The sequence below is a fragment of the Heloderma suspectum genome, chromosome 1 (assembly GCF_057233095.1).
Source record: "Heloderma suspectum isolate Gila_16-S chromosome 1, 16-S_ref, whole genome shotgun sequence".
Taxonomy (NCBI): Eukaryota; Metazoa; Chordata; class Lepidosauria; order Squamata; family Helodermatidae; genus Heloderma; species Heloderma suspectum.
In genome coordinates this window covers 135,444,817-135,461,832 of record NC_139458.1, presented here as the reverse complement: position 1 = coordinate 135,461,832, position 17,016 = coordinate 135,444,817, and the positions used below count along the sequence as shown (strand labels likewise).

The following is a 17,016-nucleotide window of genomic DNA, read 5'->3' as shown; positions in this document are numbered from 1 at the left end:
GTTGTGAATTCTACAGCCCTGCAATTTGTGACTATTTGGGGCAGGCCAAGAAAGTATATATATGAAAACATCAGCAACTCCCAAATGCTTTGTGGATTTTAGGACATTTTGTTTTGCAAACATGCACTGGAACACAGAAGCATTTTGTTCCAAATGAAGGCATTTTTAGCTCTTCAGTCAAAGAGATGGAATAATGCCTTGTGATTGAATTACCTTTTGCTCACACTAAACAACGTAACACAGACAACTGATGCAGTTTTGAGGACCACTTGGTAAATCTTCACAAAACACAAAGATGCAAGATGGCATCAAAATCAAACTGGGCACAATTTACTAACAGAAGAAGAAGTAGCTAATAAATAATGAACATTATTTATAACAAATAGCTTCATGAACTTAACAGTGATTGTACTGCAGACTTAGAAAGCAGCTGAGGAAAAGGCTATCACGTTGTCTTGGAACACAGAGGTGATAAAATACTGCAATAGGAAGTTGTGTATTACCCAATTTGCTTTGGCATGAAAGTCCTCTTTGTTGTTTTGATATCCACATATATATATTTATTTGCATCTGATTGGCTGACAGTTATACAAGTGGGGCACAAAAATAAAAAGCAAGCCCCTCCCATTTCAATAGTTTGGTTTTATTTTCCCAGTAAGACATTACCTATTAAACAAATGTTGCTTGTTAAATCATGTCTCACTGTCTCTTCTCCCTGCTACCCCCTTGCAACAATGGAATAATAAAGAAATGTATAAAAACTTCATCAGGGCTTTGATTTTTAAAAAGCCTGCCCAGCTGAGAGGATGCCAAAAAATGCCATAGTGGGGAAAAGACAAAGGCCAATTCAACCTTTCCTACAAGATCCCTGGTTGTTGTTGTTGTTGTTTTTTGCCAAACCTTCCCCAGCTATTTTGGGCCTTTCTTCTATTCTTGCAGCCCTCCTTTATTCTTAGTAATGTATTGTTACATGTATAAAAATGTGCCTGCCAGAAATATCATTTAGGCATCTGTACATCATATAGAAAAAAAATACTGTAACACACTGACTCAGTCAACAAAATAAGATACGCTTAACCCCTCCCCACCCGCCTAACTATTATACATGGTGTGACAGGCAGCCTGCTCAAAGACAGTTTGAGTGAACAGACCCATGAGTTAACTACCTGGAAGAAGAAGCTAAGCGCCCCGTTTTTAAGTGCTGGAAGTTTGGCTCACACGCCACAGGATTAAGGGCTCAGGGTTGAAGGAAGGTATTGAATGCCCTGTTTTGAGTGCATGATGGTTTTCTCTGTACAATGGTTTTGCTGGACTCATATAAAACTTTGGAAGAGGAAGGGACTTTCATAATCTATTCACCTATGCCTATAACACGGAAGGAACTTTTTTGTTCAAGACAAGTAATATCCAGTGGCAATGTGATGGTTAAGAAGATGGCTGCAGGAAGGGCCAGAAATTCAACCAGGCAGGAAGCTGCAATGCTCTGGGTTATGAACTGGAGGACTCATTCAGTCTATTGGAAGGGAAACAGCCCTGTACTTGTGGGTGTAAAGGCTTTTGACTCAGGCCATCAAGAAAGCCAGAAGAGGAGGAGGGGCGACTGGGTAGTTGCATTTGGGGAGTAAGATAGAGGGAACTGAGCATCTGGCAGGGTGGGTGGGGTGGGGTGCTGGAAGAAAGGACATCGGCAGCATGTATGAGTAATAGACAACAGTATGAAGGACAGCAGATGTTGCTGGATTTTAGGGCCAGCTGTGTACTCCTATCAGGACTGCTGAGATGGATTTGTCTGGAAAGAGGTTGAAAGACATCTCCATTATCCCACACCCAGCCTTTCAACTCCAAATTAGTAATAGCATGATATCTTGCATAAAATCTGTATTCATCCTCCCCCCAACCCACATGTTTGGGTCTGGCCTACCCTGTTGCTACTATCCCATAGCCTAGAAGTTCCAGGGATCCTGCTATCAATTCACTTCAATGCTCGCTGCATGTGCCGACATACTAAACTGCCTCTGTATCCACTCCGTTACCTTTCCACTAGAAAATGCCTAATTTCCCCACAACCTGCCAGTGCTGGCAAAATCGTCTTGGCATTTGCCCATTATTCCTAACTCTCTCTCTCTCTCTGTCCTGCAGACAGTGATATACTCAGTGAGTCCAACATATTGCCTCTCAGAAATGCAGGGTCAATGGAATATCAGCGCCACCTAGCGAGTATTTTGCCTGTTTGCACCTTCCTGGCTGTGATAGATCTCTCTTCTACCATGGTTCTTAGGGGAGCAGGCAGTTTTAAATTATTCTCTGTTTTGGCTGCTGTTGGTGACAGTCAGTCCCATGCATCATCGCAAGGCTTGGCATCGCAAGGCTTGGAGTACCCATCAAAAAAGGAATTTTGTGGACTAAAACAATCGTCACCCAACCTATTGGGAATCGGACTGAATGTTTGCTAATTTTGTGCCATGAAAGGGGCAAGTGAAGGTTCTACGACACAGATAGTCTGAGCAGATAATGAAATGGTGTCTGGGTGGCAAGGGGCACCTGAGCCCGGAGTCTACACGGTCCTCACATTAGTAGAGGAAGTGCAATACTGAGTGGTCCATTTGCAGAAAAACTGCATCAGGCATCTCTCCAGGCAGCAGGAATAGCTGTTCTTGTGTTTAGAGATGGATTTAAGAAATGTTGGCACTAGAGGCAGAAAATCCAAATGGTGCTTCCCATCATAGTAAAAATATGACAATAAACTTAAGTTTGACAATTTGTGGTCTTTTAATGGTACCCCTAAATCAGCAACCTGTGCTGCTTGCTTCTTCCTGCCTAATGGTAGGATCAGCCCTGCAGACCAGGGTGGACAGAAGGCAGATATCCAGGTATTTTGGACTTCAACTCCCAGAAGCCCCTGCCAGCATGGCCAATGGTCAGCAATGCTGGGAGCTGAAGTCCAAAACACCTGGTGAGCTACTTTCTGCACACCCCTGCAGTAGACTATATGTTTGGTCTTACAGATAGGTATGTGTAGGAAGGAATGTTTTCTGGAACTGTCAGGTTTGGGGGGAAACTTTGTTGGGTAGGTGAAAAGAAACAGAGGCTACCACAGCTTCTTGGGCCTTCCTCAGCTAGCCAGCCTAGAGATATGGGGGAAGTGGTATTTAAGCAAGCAAGAATGGTGAGGGGCTTGGATATTAAGTCCTGTGAGGAAAGGTTGAAGGATTTGGGTATGTTTACCCTAGAGAAGAAACAATTGAGGTGATAAGAGAACAATCTTCAAATATCTGAAGGGCTGTCAAATAGGTGATGGAGCATATTTGTTCTCTGTTGCTCCAAAGGGTAGGACTCAGGGTCGTAATTAGGTATTGAAAAGATTTGGGGCATGGGACTGTAGGGCTGCCCTGAAAATAATTCAGTTTGTCAACATTTTGCAAAGGTGTTTTTTAAAAAGTCATGTTGACTTGCATACATTAAGAAGGATTGTGTGGATTAATTCTTGTTCTCCACTTGCAGGAAAAATATAGTTAGAGTGTAGCAAAGATCCAGAGCGGAGCTGAAACCAGACACAATGATTTCTTCTCAGTGTCTCTCAGTCCCCACTCTCACAGACCTGTCCACCTATCAAGGCTAGAGGTGCTTCCTTTGCTGTCGTGGGTGAATATCTAGGAAGGATACTCAGTTTTTCTTAATTTCTCCCGATACTGAGTGATATCATATCGGCGAAGAGGAAGAAAAAGCGAAGGAGAAAAGGCACAGCATTCCAGGATCAAGAACAAAGAGTAATCCACAATCTAAGTTGGAGTAACTGTATAGACAACCCAAGACATCTAACTAAAGAACTGGATTATTTTGGCAACATAAAATAAATTCCTCAGACTCACTTTAGGGAAGTGTTGTTTTCTCTGAAAAATCATATCCTTCTGCATTATGGACGCTAATCTTGGGCCAATCTCCATTTGGGAGATGTGAATTGCTAGTCAGAAGTTTGTTTCCCTAAGCAGAGCTGCAGGAGAATACAGAAAGTGGGATGCTGATTGGCCAGAAGTTGTGCAGGTGCTTATTTGCTTGTTCCCAATGGAAAGACTGTGGGCGGGACAAAAACAAGCTTGGAAACCAGATGGGGAACTCAGGTTTGTGCCAATGCAGATTGGAGTGGGTAGGATGCTTGTGGCTGGCTGGCTGGAGTGGCAGGAACTGGGATGGGTCATTAAGTTGGACAGATGACTTGGGGTCATATATGCGACATGGTTGGTTGGACATTGACCGGAGTCAGTTTGAATTGCTTACCCCAGAAAATGCAGGCGTGCTCAGCATGTCTCCCTTGCCCCTGCCAAACAAAAGGGGCAATTAAAGGTTAGGCTTTCCTTAATGCTACAGTCACACACTTTAGCTTGTAATGGGTGCTTCATGGCTTCCAGTCCCACATGCCACGGAATGGTTAAGAGAATATGGCCTCTGTGTGTCTCACTCTCCCCTCTGACCCAAAGCTCTGAATTCATTGCTCCTTCTTTCCCACATGGCATAAGCTCTCCATCAATTCCCACTGGGCTGTCCATCAAATCCCCCCAGAGAAACAATTTCTCCAGGGCTCAGAGAAAGAAAATGCAAGACATACATACAAAGGCCCCTCACGCAGAGTTACAACACACACACACACACACGCACAACACACCCAGGGGGGCTGTGGGAGCATCGTGGCTCCTCTCCCCCCTTTGCTGAGAGGCCTGGCTAGGACCAAGTTCTAGCCAGCATTATTATTTATATTATTCTTATTACTCTTACAAGTTTTATTGGATGATAAAGAAACAACCTCATTGAAACAGAGCAAGTGGTCTCCTTGCCTTCCCCCCCTTAGGCCTGTGGCAGCCACTGTCGAGGGGTGGCTTTCTCATGGCAGAGTAGGGTGCCATCCCAATGGGCCTTTGGCTGGAAGAACACATAGGAAGTCTTGTATGGCGGTAGCAGACCCCTCTCCTCCCATCACGCCAGTGCTACACCATGAACCCAAACAAAGCAGTGCTGAGGCCACTTTCAGCTGGAGGGCTGGTCTGCTCTGGTCTCTCTCTCTCTCTCTCTCATTCTTTCTACATAAGGAGTCTGAAGGAAAGGCTAAAGCAGGAGGTTGGGTAATGACGATGCTCCTCATGGTGCCACGTGCTGAGCCAGCACACTGGACACTGACACCGCTTTCCCAGAGTTTTTAGTACATGTGTCAGGTTAACTCCCTTAGCCTGTAGTCATCCCCAAGCTTTTCCCCCTGGAGGAGACCTGGATGCAGCCATTGTGCATAAAGTAGTGAGAGTGTGGCCAATAAATGTTGACTTGGTACACTGAAACCCAGAGCAAGTCCTCGGCTTCTGCCTCTCAAGCCTTCAGCTGGTGCCACTGTGCCACAGCCTGGCGGGGGTGTGCAATCATATCTTTCCAGTGCTTCACTTCGCCTGGGCCACTCTTCCACGACAGATAGATCTAGAAGGGATGGGGAAACAAATCACACACAAGTCAGAATGCAGAAGGGCTAACTTGCTTCAAAGAATCGTCTTGTCTCCAATCAATGGGTGCCTCCCAGCCACAACTTTTCCCAGGCTTTCCTCCTACATCAAATGACTCCACTCAGTCTTCTCCTATGTTATTTTCCCCGTCTCCCCTTTTGGTTGCCTACCTCCCCTTTTAAAGCTTTCCTAATAACAACTTTCTCCTTCCTCCTCTTCTCTCCTCATTGTTTCCCCACATGCTCCATATCCCTCCCCTATCTGTCCATTGCTTCATTCGCATGCACCTTTGTTCAAACTGCTCATAGCATGCCAGAACCCACTCCTCTAAACCTTCAGCCTGAGAGCCAAATTCAATTTCAGAGAAGCTGGGGGGGGGGGAATTCCAGTGGTGGGTGGGGCTGAAGGCAAAGGGGCAGAAGCAGTGGGATCAAAAATACAAAAAAATAGCCTCTTACTGCCTTAGGAGAAGCATTTCAACCTTTTGGAATGGGGGAAAAACTGCACAAACGCCAGGAAGGCACCCAATGGTCAGTGGTTGGGGAAAAGGGGGTGAGGCCAGGGGAAGGGGTTGTGGCCTTCTGGGGAACTCTGGAAAGCCCGACTGGGACCCCAGGAGCCTGAGGTTCCCCACCCCCCCTTTAACCCTGAGGGCTAAACAAGATGTGATGCAGCAACCATGTTTGTTTATATGTGTGCGCCTTGTTCACATAAAAATTAGGTGTATCTGTGTCTGATCTTTACATCCAAAGGGGGAGTGTATGTGAGGGGGCCTGAGCCCAACATCCACTTAGCCACCTTGTGATCTGTCACCCCAGGCACTTTCCTCTTCCCCTAGCTCCAGTGCTAGAAGTGCGTTGAATTGGGAGAAAAGTGCCTGGGGTGATGGACCATGGGGCGATGGGTCAGGGGAGGGTTCAGCTCCTCTCAAATGCCTGCCCCCTTTGACATTAAACACTAACCATCACCCTCATGTGGATACATGAACAACAAACATGGCTGCTCCTGTCACATTTAGCTTGGCCCAATGTAGAAATGTAAATACCAGCATGTGGAATGCCCATGCTCAACATTTCTAGTGTAAAAGGGAGCACCGTCAAGGGCGCAACGGAGGAAAACGGGAGAGTGCAGCTCTTTTTTTTTTTTTTCAGGGCAGGAGTGATGACATAATTTGCCAGGGCAACTGAAAGGTCCTCCTAGCTCTGGCAAGTGAATGAGGTGACAACAAGGCTTCGTTTGTGACATGAGCATGGAGGAAATCAGAGAATGAGAAAAACAGTCAGGCAGAGGCTGGGCACTTCTTTTCTTTGATGGATATCCTGCTTCACACTAGCAGTTTACCATAAATGCTAACATTGCATTGCCAGATCGTTTGCATTTCTAAGTATAAGCTCAAGGTTGCATTTCAGCTGACTGAAGACCTTTTGTTAAAGCTCAGTGTGTTTTACAAGTTGAACTTCTGCATCAGAAGAGGGCACCACTAAGTTCCATGGATCTTACTCCCAGGTAAATATGCATAGGACTATAGTCATGGCCTATAAACCTCATTGTGAGATTTTATGAGTGGTTTGTTTTGAATGACTGTATTTTATGATGGAGGTTTTGTCGTTATTAACAGTGTATTAGACTTTTCCCATTTTCCAACGCAATATGAACAGTAAACCAATCCTTCCTGCCCCCATTCCCTCCCCTTTAGGGTTTCCCCTCCTTTCTTCACATTGTCCTGTATTTAAAAAGTAAATGTTTCACGTCTATAAGGAAATTCATTAAGCAAAAACTGGATAAATTAATAGTTACATAGGAAAAATAAAAATAAATGAAATGAAATTAAGATAAAATAAAACAGAATGAAAAGTTATATCAAGCACTTCTCTTTGGTCATGTATTACACACACACACACACACACACACACACATGGATTTTCCTTTGGGGCATGGCTATGGGGGCTTGTCATGATGAGGTCCTGAACGTCAACATTTACACTACTTCACTGGGCACCATGCATGAAGAATGGTGGTTAGGGAATGCATTGTGCAAGGTACCCAGATAGGTTTACACCCAAGGGCTGGTTCACTCAGGTATTTCCCTGGCTGAGTTTTCTGTGCATAATCACTCTCAACAAGCCCTATGATCATGGCTATATTCAACAGCAATTTCCACAATCACAGCTGCAGTTTTTGGGGGGACCTTCCATGATCATGGAAACTGCTTGAGTATATTGGTGCACCGCCAGTTCACGCAGTTCGTTTCTCCTGATGTGCACAAGCATGTTCGGGAGTGACTCTTAAGGAAAATGTTAGAGGAAATGCCTGTATAAACAGTCTCAGTGGTTCTCCAGCATGCATAATTTCATCCACAGATTCCACGGTAAAAGCTCTCATTGTTTGCTACGTATTATGTGCTGCTGGTGGCCTGCAAAGTTACACGTTACTCCTTTGGCACTGCTTTCTTTTCTCAGCAACTTTCACTGTTGTTAGGAATAGAAGCGACTTCATACTGAATCACAGTTAGGATCCTTCTAGCCCAGTATTTGTCACTGATGATGGGTAGTGGCCCTCAGGCTGCTACTTGATGTCTTTTCTATCAGATGTGCTAGAGACTGAAGGTGCTCCCAGACAGAGGGCTCCTAGTGCTGTCAATCAAAGAGCATTGTGCAGCTATTCCATCTTAAGGGGTTTTTTTCTGGTAAGAAAAAAGAGGGAAGAAGCGGCGGGAAAACATGGGAGATTTGCAATCGAAGATGTCACTGTCTGGACCCCATGTGAAACTCTGAACGAGGCAGGGCGATTGCACAATAACGGTTTTGTCTGGAAGCCCTCTGAATCTAAAGCCTTATGTATGCATGCATATGGACTACCATGAAGTGCTAATTTACATGGCAGCTGGATTATACCAGTGTTCTACCAGTATTTCCTGTGAAGTGTGGAAAGAACTCACACCCCTAAACTGTGATCCCTCTCTCTCAGAAGTGTGACTGACTGGGATATGAGGTAGAGCCTTTTCTGTGGTGGCACCCATGCCCTGGAATTCCCTGTCTAGGGAGATTTACCAGACCATGCTTTTGCTTTCTTTCCACCATCAGATAATCATCCTTATACACATGAGTTATTCCTGGCTATTAAATTATCAGTGTTGTTGCTGTTGGTTTCAGTTGTTGCACTCTATTAGATATGGTCCTGTCCCCCCAGCCTCACCACCTTATTTACAGGCTGAGAAGTTCTGGGGTGGCAATTTGCAGTGAAGTGATTGCCCCGCTTACCGCCAATGTATATGTGATATCAGATATGTGTGAATGCAGATTCACTAATGCAAATCATCTCCACTCCCAAAGAGTTACCATTAGCAGCAGAGGGGAAAACATAACACCTATATTGTGGCTGCCTGTATGTCTTACCTTCCATGCCTGTTTCTGTATATGTGTTATTTGGATCAGAGTTATGGTGCAGCCCTGATCCATTGTCACCTCTAGTTTGGCATGAGGACAGAGATGCTGGAATAATGAGCATTGTTTCCTACTCTTGTCCCTGCTCTGACCTGGCTTCATGACAATGCCATCAGAGTAAGGACAGAAGAAGGAAGCAAATGCTTTCAGTTAAGCTTGGGACTGGAGGAACCTCAGGGGAATAAAAGGTGTCCAGCAGCTGGGAAAGCAACTGCTGCCGCCGCTGCCACCCAAATCATATGAATAGCTGGCAGCAGCAAGAAAGGTGAGATGGGGTTCTATAGTTTGGAGAAACCTTTCCTCCTATATTCAAGCCAAAATAATTATTTTCAGGACATTCAGCTCAGCACTAATTTGCATGGTGTATTTCATAGTACTTTTGCAGGAATTAAAAAACCACACAACTTTATGTTATATGGTGTGTAGTGGAAAAGCAACATAAGCTTATAGAACAGGATACGGACTGTGGGAGGTCCCCACCTGGCCTCGGCCCTTAAAGGATTTCCCCTCCTTCCTCCCACACTGTGGCTTTCAAAAATGTGTAAATGCAAAAATGTGTGATTTGTCACCCATGGAGTCTTTTAAAAGCCTAATTACAGTGTGTGGGGCTTTTCAGGAGGGGGGTTGGTGCTGGAGAGGAAAGAATTAACCCTCCCCTCCCCCATCTGTGATGCCCCCCCCACCGAAGATCAGCCTTCTCCCATTGCATTTAGACTCTAAAAGAGCCTCCACTGGTGTCAATGGAGGCTTTTAAAAGTCTAATTACAGTATGGGGAGGTATTGCGGGGGGGGGGGGGGTTGCTGCTGGGATGGGAAGGGTTAATCCCCCTCCCAAGCCCTGCAAACCTTCCCGTCCAAGGAACATAAGCTAATAGATTCTATGATATAGAAGATACATAATTCATAAATAAAAAGTTGCAGTGGGCATATGCCAGAGAGCCAGAGCTAACGGTGTTCCCCAGTGCATGACCCTCAGTGTTCAGAGTTGTGTGACTTCCCATCATACTTCCCATGAGAGGAAAGGAATGCATGAAAAGACCCTGATGAAACCTGGCAGCTGTGCGAATACTGCCGCTGTTCAAAGGAAGTGGAACAAGGAGCCCGTCCATTTCCTTCACTGGAGAGAGCCCACATAGAACTTGCCTTCAGTGACTTGAGAAGAACAGTCTGTGAGTATTAAGAAGTTTAGGATACAAGGAAGAGGTTGGTCAGCCTTGCTTGGAACTGGGGTTGTGTAAAGGAGGACCTAAAGCAGCCCCCTTCCCACCTTTTTGGGCTTGTGGGCACATTTGGAATTTTGAGAGAATGTCATGGGTGCTCTCATAAAATGGCTGCCATGGTGGGCATGACAGTCACAAAAAACACATTTCCCAGAAGCCCAACTGGTGGCACTAAAAGACAAGTCACTTCCCCCTGAACTTATGTATAAGGCAGAGGTGGGTTCTGAGCTCCAAAACACAAAAACACACTTTTGAACCCCAGAAAGATGGCGCCGTAGGACAGCATTTAGCTTTGCAGCCAGCTTCCTGGTAAAATTAAAAAAAAATCTTAAGAAATAAAATAAACATCCGGAGGGACAGGCAGCCTGGTGGGCACCAAGAGAGGGCACCCTGTTGGACACCCCAGACCTACAAGCAAGGCCACAGAGAACAGACAGAGCTCTCAGGACTCTCCTAATGAGGTCAGACAGATACTTCTGATATCCGTGGGTTGTGGTGGTTTGAGGAATGTCATTTCCTGATCATATTAAGCCCTGGTGACATGTTTTAGAGAACAGCAGAGTTCTCTCCCTCTGACTGAGTAACGCAGATGCACAGTTTCCAACTAGAAAAGCCCCATACTCCAATCTGGACATGAGGCCTTTTGGAGAGAGGCGTCTCCAGCCATCAATCCCCGCTACACTGCCTCGGGCTGCACATCTGCCAGTGCGGACCTCACAGCACAGCCCCGCAGGAGGGAACTTTTCACCCACACCAGCTGCCACCCTTCATTCCTCTTCTGCTGAACAAATGTGCTGGAGATGTCAAAATTAGTTCTATGGCAATGCAAACAAGTGTTAATCCCTCTGGTAGCTTTGGTTGTTTTTATCCACTGCCTTTCTATATCGCTGCACGGAGGATGCGTGTGTCGACTTCTCCCCCGCAATGACAGCCAAAGCTTGTCTTCCAGATTCACTAATGGAGCCTTTTGACTCTCACTCAAAGAAATGCGACTTCATAACTTGATTGGAGGTTGCACAATAATGGCAATTATTCAGTCACTCATTACTATCATGCTGCTGCGGCCGAGGTGGAGGAGGGTGAGCTATTCTAAACCTCGGGCTGCTGTCACCTGAAACTTCTTGGCAAGTTCTCTTCTAGCTGGTTCCTTATTTGCTTGGTGGTTTATTCCATTAACAGAGCAATCCTAACAGAGCAATGTTTGGGGTTGGGAGCTCTGATGTTGGCGCCTTGGAAGAACCCAAAGCCCTGCCAGGTTTGCACTGGCAGAGCGGAAGGGAAGGAGGAGGAGTGGTGGTGGGGTTTATGTGTGCAAATGTCCTTTTCTGTTTCTTCTCCTTCCTTAAACTGCTTCTCTCCTATGGGATGGAAACCAGCTACAACAGCTCCAGGTCTGGCATAGTTCTTCCCCTGCTTTGGGCCCACGGGACGGCTGTGGATCCACAGCTGCTCTTGGCACACCCAGGGAACACCTCTGATCCACCCCTTTTTTGCCTCTCCTGAGGTTGGAGCTCTGATGTCAGTGAGGTAAGGGCTCCAGAGGCTTCCGCAAGGACTGGGAGGGGGTGTCATCTCTTTCCTCCTTTGGAAAGGGAGAACTTAAAAACCCTATGGCTGCCTTCCAGGAACCCCAGGATTGCAGCCTTAGTGACCAAGGAAACAAATAAGCTGCATGGTCTCCCACAAGGAAGACGAGGTGGAAGTTTAGCTTTGATTCTGCTGTGATCCCCACCAAGATCTGAGCTAAACCCCTCCTTCCCTTCCCTTCTCTTCCCAGCAGCTATGTATAGATTAAAAATAGAAATGGGTGGAGGCATTTTTTTGTCCCCAATAAGAGAATGTTTCTGAATAATAGATTACTTTCAGTATGAAAAGTAGATTATTTTCAGTATGTCAGTCATTAGCAATTGACTATTGATCCTGGGATTTCATTCCTTGGGAGAAATAATTCATGGCAGCCACCAATACAAGTAGCTGGTTGTCTTCTTACTGGGGACAAAGCTCCCTAAATATTTTTAAAAAATAACAATTATGAATGGGTGGCAAATAACCCCATTTGGCATGTGCACTGAGCAAAAAGGTGGCAATTCGAATTCCTCCGGAAATTGTAGCTGCAATTCTATACCCACTTACCTGGGAGTAAGCCCTGTTGAATGTAATGGGATTTCCTTCCAGGTAGACTTGTATAGGATTGAACTATGAAGCATGGACACCCTGTTGTGGAGTCACCTCCAGAGTCTGTGGCAGAACTGCTCATTAAATGGCAGACCTCCGAATTTCCAGAAACTGGGCCAAGCTTGCCTTTGCTAAACAATTTTGCTGGCTTAAATTCTCATCCTCTTGACGCTGGGTTCATGTTACACTGATTTTAATTTAATATACATGTTGCTTGTTTTAATACAATGCTGCATTAGAGAATAATTGACTCTGTGTGGCACGCAGATATAATAACAAGATTACTGCGTCAATTTATCATCATTACATTAATGGGAGTAGGATTATATATATTTAATATAAATCAGATTTGGAGCTGATTAATTTCTTTTAAAGTGCTGTGTATAATCTGGCATGTCTGCTCTCTAGCTAGTACAAATGTGCATTCCATATTCCCTAATGTTAATTGAGCTATTTGGATATACACTACGGAAAAGTCAAATCACAAAGGAGAATTTGCATGGCTGAATGAAGCTGTGCTGAATGATGTCTGGCAAAGGTTAGGGTCAAACTCACTCACTCACTCACTCACTCACTCACTCACATAAACACTCACCCACCCACCCTTTTCACGGAGTGATTGGATAGCGCTCCCCCCACCCAAGGTTGCCGTTTCCCCGTGCTGATAGCAGCCCGGAACAAAGCTCTGTTCCCAGTTGCCTAGCTGATGGCTGATCAGCTGGGCAGCAGGGGAAAGTGGGAGGGGCTCTCCATGGGCCACAGGTTGTCCACCTGTGAGTTTAGAGATCTCAAGTAGCAGGTGATGTGAAAGACCTCTGCCTGAGATCCTGGGGAAATGCTGCCAGTCAGACAATGCTGGGGTAGAGGGACTGATGATCTGGCTTGGTATAAGGCATCTTCATACATTCAGTGCCAACACATTCAGAGAAGCAAAGCAGGCCTGAATTTATGCCAACAGCTCCACCAAAGACAATGGAAGACTTTTGCCTGGGTAAATATGATAAGAATACTGATGCAAAGTCATTGCACTCCCCCCCGCCTTTCTTCTAGAAATTTCATTTTTAGAGTAGTTTCACTACTGCCTGCAAACTACAGTACTCTGCAATTATCTAAGACTTTCATTTTATACCTTGCTATAAATAGAGTTTCATTAGATTCAAGTTTATCCTAAGCAAGTTTTCTGTACTCCAGAGGGATGAGTGTAGCAGAAATGCTTTGAGGCAACGAAAGATTGTAGACATGGTACAGCATTTATTTCCTAGGCTGTTGTTGTTGTTGTTTAGGGCTCAGAAATTAAAGTGAAGGCCAGCTACACCTTGCAAGTACCACTTCCAAAGCCCTGGCAGCTTATGCCGGCCAGGGCAGGAGGTGAGTGTGGGCTAGGGTGGACTTACCTTTTCCCCTGCCATGCTTTTTTATTACTTCCAATTGGGGCGGGGGCGGGTTAATTATGCCAGCTCCAGGCTGGTGTGTGTGATCCTGGGGCCTCCCCTGAGGAGGAAGGACATGTGGTGTTCCTGCTCTGCCCCTGCACCCTGGACCTCCACATTTCGGAACCTTCCATTGTCTACTCCCAGCAGGAACTCTGGCACTTAGGCATGAATGGGGCCTCTAAGGTGGAGAGCTCGCCCTCTGGTGGAGCTCCTCTCTGCTGGCAGAAGGGGACCTCCACTCCACCCAACCCGCTTGGATGGCCGCCTGAGGGAGCTAGGATTGCTCTGTATGTTAAGGTAGAATTGACTGCAGATCAGAGTAAATTTATGTGCAACTTCAGCTCCCTCTTTTCAAATGCCAGTGAGCCTGATTTGCTTGGTTCTATGCTTATGGGATGTAATATTCCTGAAGAAGGAACAGTACAATTAGAAAGACCTTTTGTTTAACAAAAAATGGATGTACAGACTTAATGTCACTGCCAAATAAATGCTCCTCATTTGTGGTAATCAGATATGTCCAATCCACCGGGATCTAGATATGCAGTAGAATAGTGGCAGCTGTTCTGGATTAAGCACAAATATGAGAATACTCTGGAACCGATGCGTCTGGATGGTACTGATTCACTAGGCAGATCACCTGTTGGCTGCAAACAACTACAGTGCTGGCTCCAGGTTTTGGAGGGCCCTTGGGCAAGACACCCTCAATGGGCCACTCTCTCAGTGAGTCCACCTTCTCACCACCATTGCCACCAGCTGCCTTTGCTCTGCCTCCTCTTTCTCATCATGGCTCCCACTTGCTTGCCTGACAGGCAACAAGCCCGTGAGCAAGGAGGCCGGGGCATCTGCTGCTGCTCCTCCTCACCACCACCGTTGTCTGGGCCAGAGTGAGGAGCAGGTGAACCAGAAGTTTGCAGTGGTGAGGAGGAGGAGGAGAAAGTCCAGGGGGCTCTTCTCAGTGGGACCTGCTAGGGTGCAGGCACTCAGGAGGTGCCAGACAATGCCTACACTTGTTATATTAATATTCTGGAATTTAACTGCTACTATACTCTGGGAAGGTTTAGGGATCCAGCTTCTTCATGCAGAATCAGGTAGCTAATTCAGGTATGTAAAATTTTTAACTTTACGTTTTAAAGCAAGCTTCTAGGCCTCATTATTATTTCTCATATAACCTATTATTTATACAATTCCTGAAAGAACTAGGAACTTATATAACATTTTTTTTAAAACCCTGAAAAGGATTATGCCCAAGGAGGAGCATGGTGGTGCTTCTACTGGCTAGAGGGCAGCATTTCCTCATTGCACTGCTCCACATCCCTCCACGTCATCTCCAGTCATTATTTTATCCCTGTGTTCTGTGCATCTAATTCTATTATCCCTTCCAATATGCTACATCTTGAGAGAGAAAAAACCATGCAAACCCTACAAAATTTGCCACCAGAAAAAAACCATGCAAAGTAGATAATTAGCATATTTTAATTAGCATTTTTTTTCATAATCACAGCATTTTGTCCTGATTAATCAGTTTTGTGTACAAATGCACAGAGGGAACAAACCTGCCTAGGAAAGGGGTAGGGAGAACAGGAAAAGAGGGCAGCACCAAAAAAGGGCAAAATGCAAAAAGAGATGCAAATTTCAACTTGGTAATAAATTGCGTAGTCAATTTTTGAAGGACTGAAGTCAATTTCAATATATATATATTTTGAACAATCAGGGATTGTACGTTCTTTTCTTTTCAGGAAGACTTTCTCTCACAGCCCCTTCCTTATAGAAGTGTGCCTTGCAAAAAGACCCTGCACAGGACAATTTCCCCATTCATTTTAAGAGAAGGAGTTAGTCCATATGCTCATTCATTTCTGCAGAGGGACTAGCTCTCTCCATTGAAATGAATGGGACAGCTTGTATGAGAAAGTGCTAGGCTTCTGCGCGCTTGTGAAGGTCTGGATCAAATTTTCTGATGACAGAATGTAGTTTTGTACTTGAGTTTAGACCCAGTCAAGTTTGTGCTGATATACTCAGGTATTTCTTCCTCAAGTTCTAAGGCTTATATACCTGAAATCCTTGACAGAAGAAAACCAGCTGCAATGAGATCTAGTCACACTGCAACCCAAATCATGCTGTCTAACTCAGGCTAGAACACACTGATTGATCAGCTGCTGCTTTTCACATCTCAGTTCCCTAAACTGAAAGCAAATGTTAAACATCTGTCAGGGACAATTGAAGGACCATTGGTCTTCCTTCAGGGTAACTGACATGTTTCGCACAAATGCATATAAAATTGAGCCCCAATGTTATGTTTTTTTTTAAATGAAAAGCAATTTTGAGTGGAGGAGCTGTGATAGGCTGGGACATTACCCTTTTCCCACTGGGCATTTACATTTGCACGTAATAGGTAGTTTGCCCCTCAGAGAGAAGCAGATGCTGCACGCAGTTTATAAAATTGCTTCTGGCCCCAACATTCTCAGCTTGCATGAAATCTTCAGTTTCCATTGGGTGGGTGAAACATCAAGGCAGCCAGAGGCATCTCTCTCTCTCCTTGCCTCCCATCCTTTCCATCTTTCTGCACTTATTTCTCATTGTATCTCTGCCCTTTACCTTCAGTCCTCTAAATCTACCACCCTTGACCGCTTGAAAGCCTCCCACTTTCTTAAACAACTCTGTCCATTCACTTCTGCTGCCTCTATTGTGTGGAAGAACTCCTGTGTGGTGCCATGTCTCTCTGTCTCTGTCTCTTCAAATCCATCCTCAAAACCCACCTTTTCCGCAAGGCCCTTGGAGTAGCCCCTAAATGAAATGAAGCCTCAGTACGTGTTAATTATATTTGCCCACATTCACCCTGTATTCCTCTTGACTGTCTCACCCCATCCCTCTTCTTGTCATCTCCCACACTGTTGACATTTTGCTTGTACGGTCTGGGACCGAAGCGGAAGGGATGTGTCTTCTTCGATTAACGTTACTCTGTACCAGCTTCCCCAACCTGGTGTCCTCTAGATGTGTTGGACTATAACTCCCACCATCCCCAGCCAGTATGGCCAGTGACCATGCTGTCTTGAGATGCTGGGAGTTAGAATCCAACACATCTGGAGGGCACCGGGTTGGGGAAGGGTGCCAGTGTCATGCATTTTAATAATACTGCCAATGGGCATTGGCACTCATGGGTATTGTTGGGGAGGAAGAGAAAGGAATGTAAAACCTAAATCCTGATGGGCAAGCATGTTTTTTTCCCCCTTGGGGTTTGTGCTGATTTCTCCACTTCTGTGAACTTCAG

General features: G+C 45.3%; 1 protein-coding gene across 1 annotated transcript in view; it reads right to left on the bottom strand.

Annotated features, from left to right (window-relative positions):
- Nucleotides 1–259: 259 nt before the first annotated feature.
- SYT7 (synaptotagmin 7) overlaps nt 260–17,016 on the bottom strand; it is a 283,673-nt gene continuing 266,916 nt past the window's right edge. Inside the window, exon 14 of the mRNA XM_084858651.1 lies at nt 260–5,457. Coding sequence (XP_084714777.1) covers nt 5,353–5,457 — 105 coding nt within the window. The 3' untranslated portion in view covers nt 260–5,352. The remainder of the gene's footprint in view (nt 5,458–17,016) is intronic.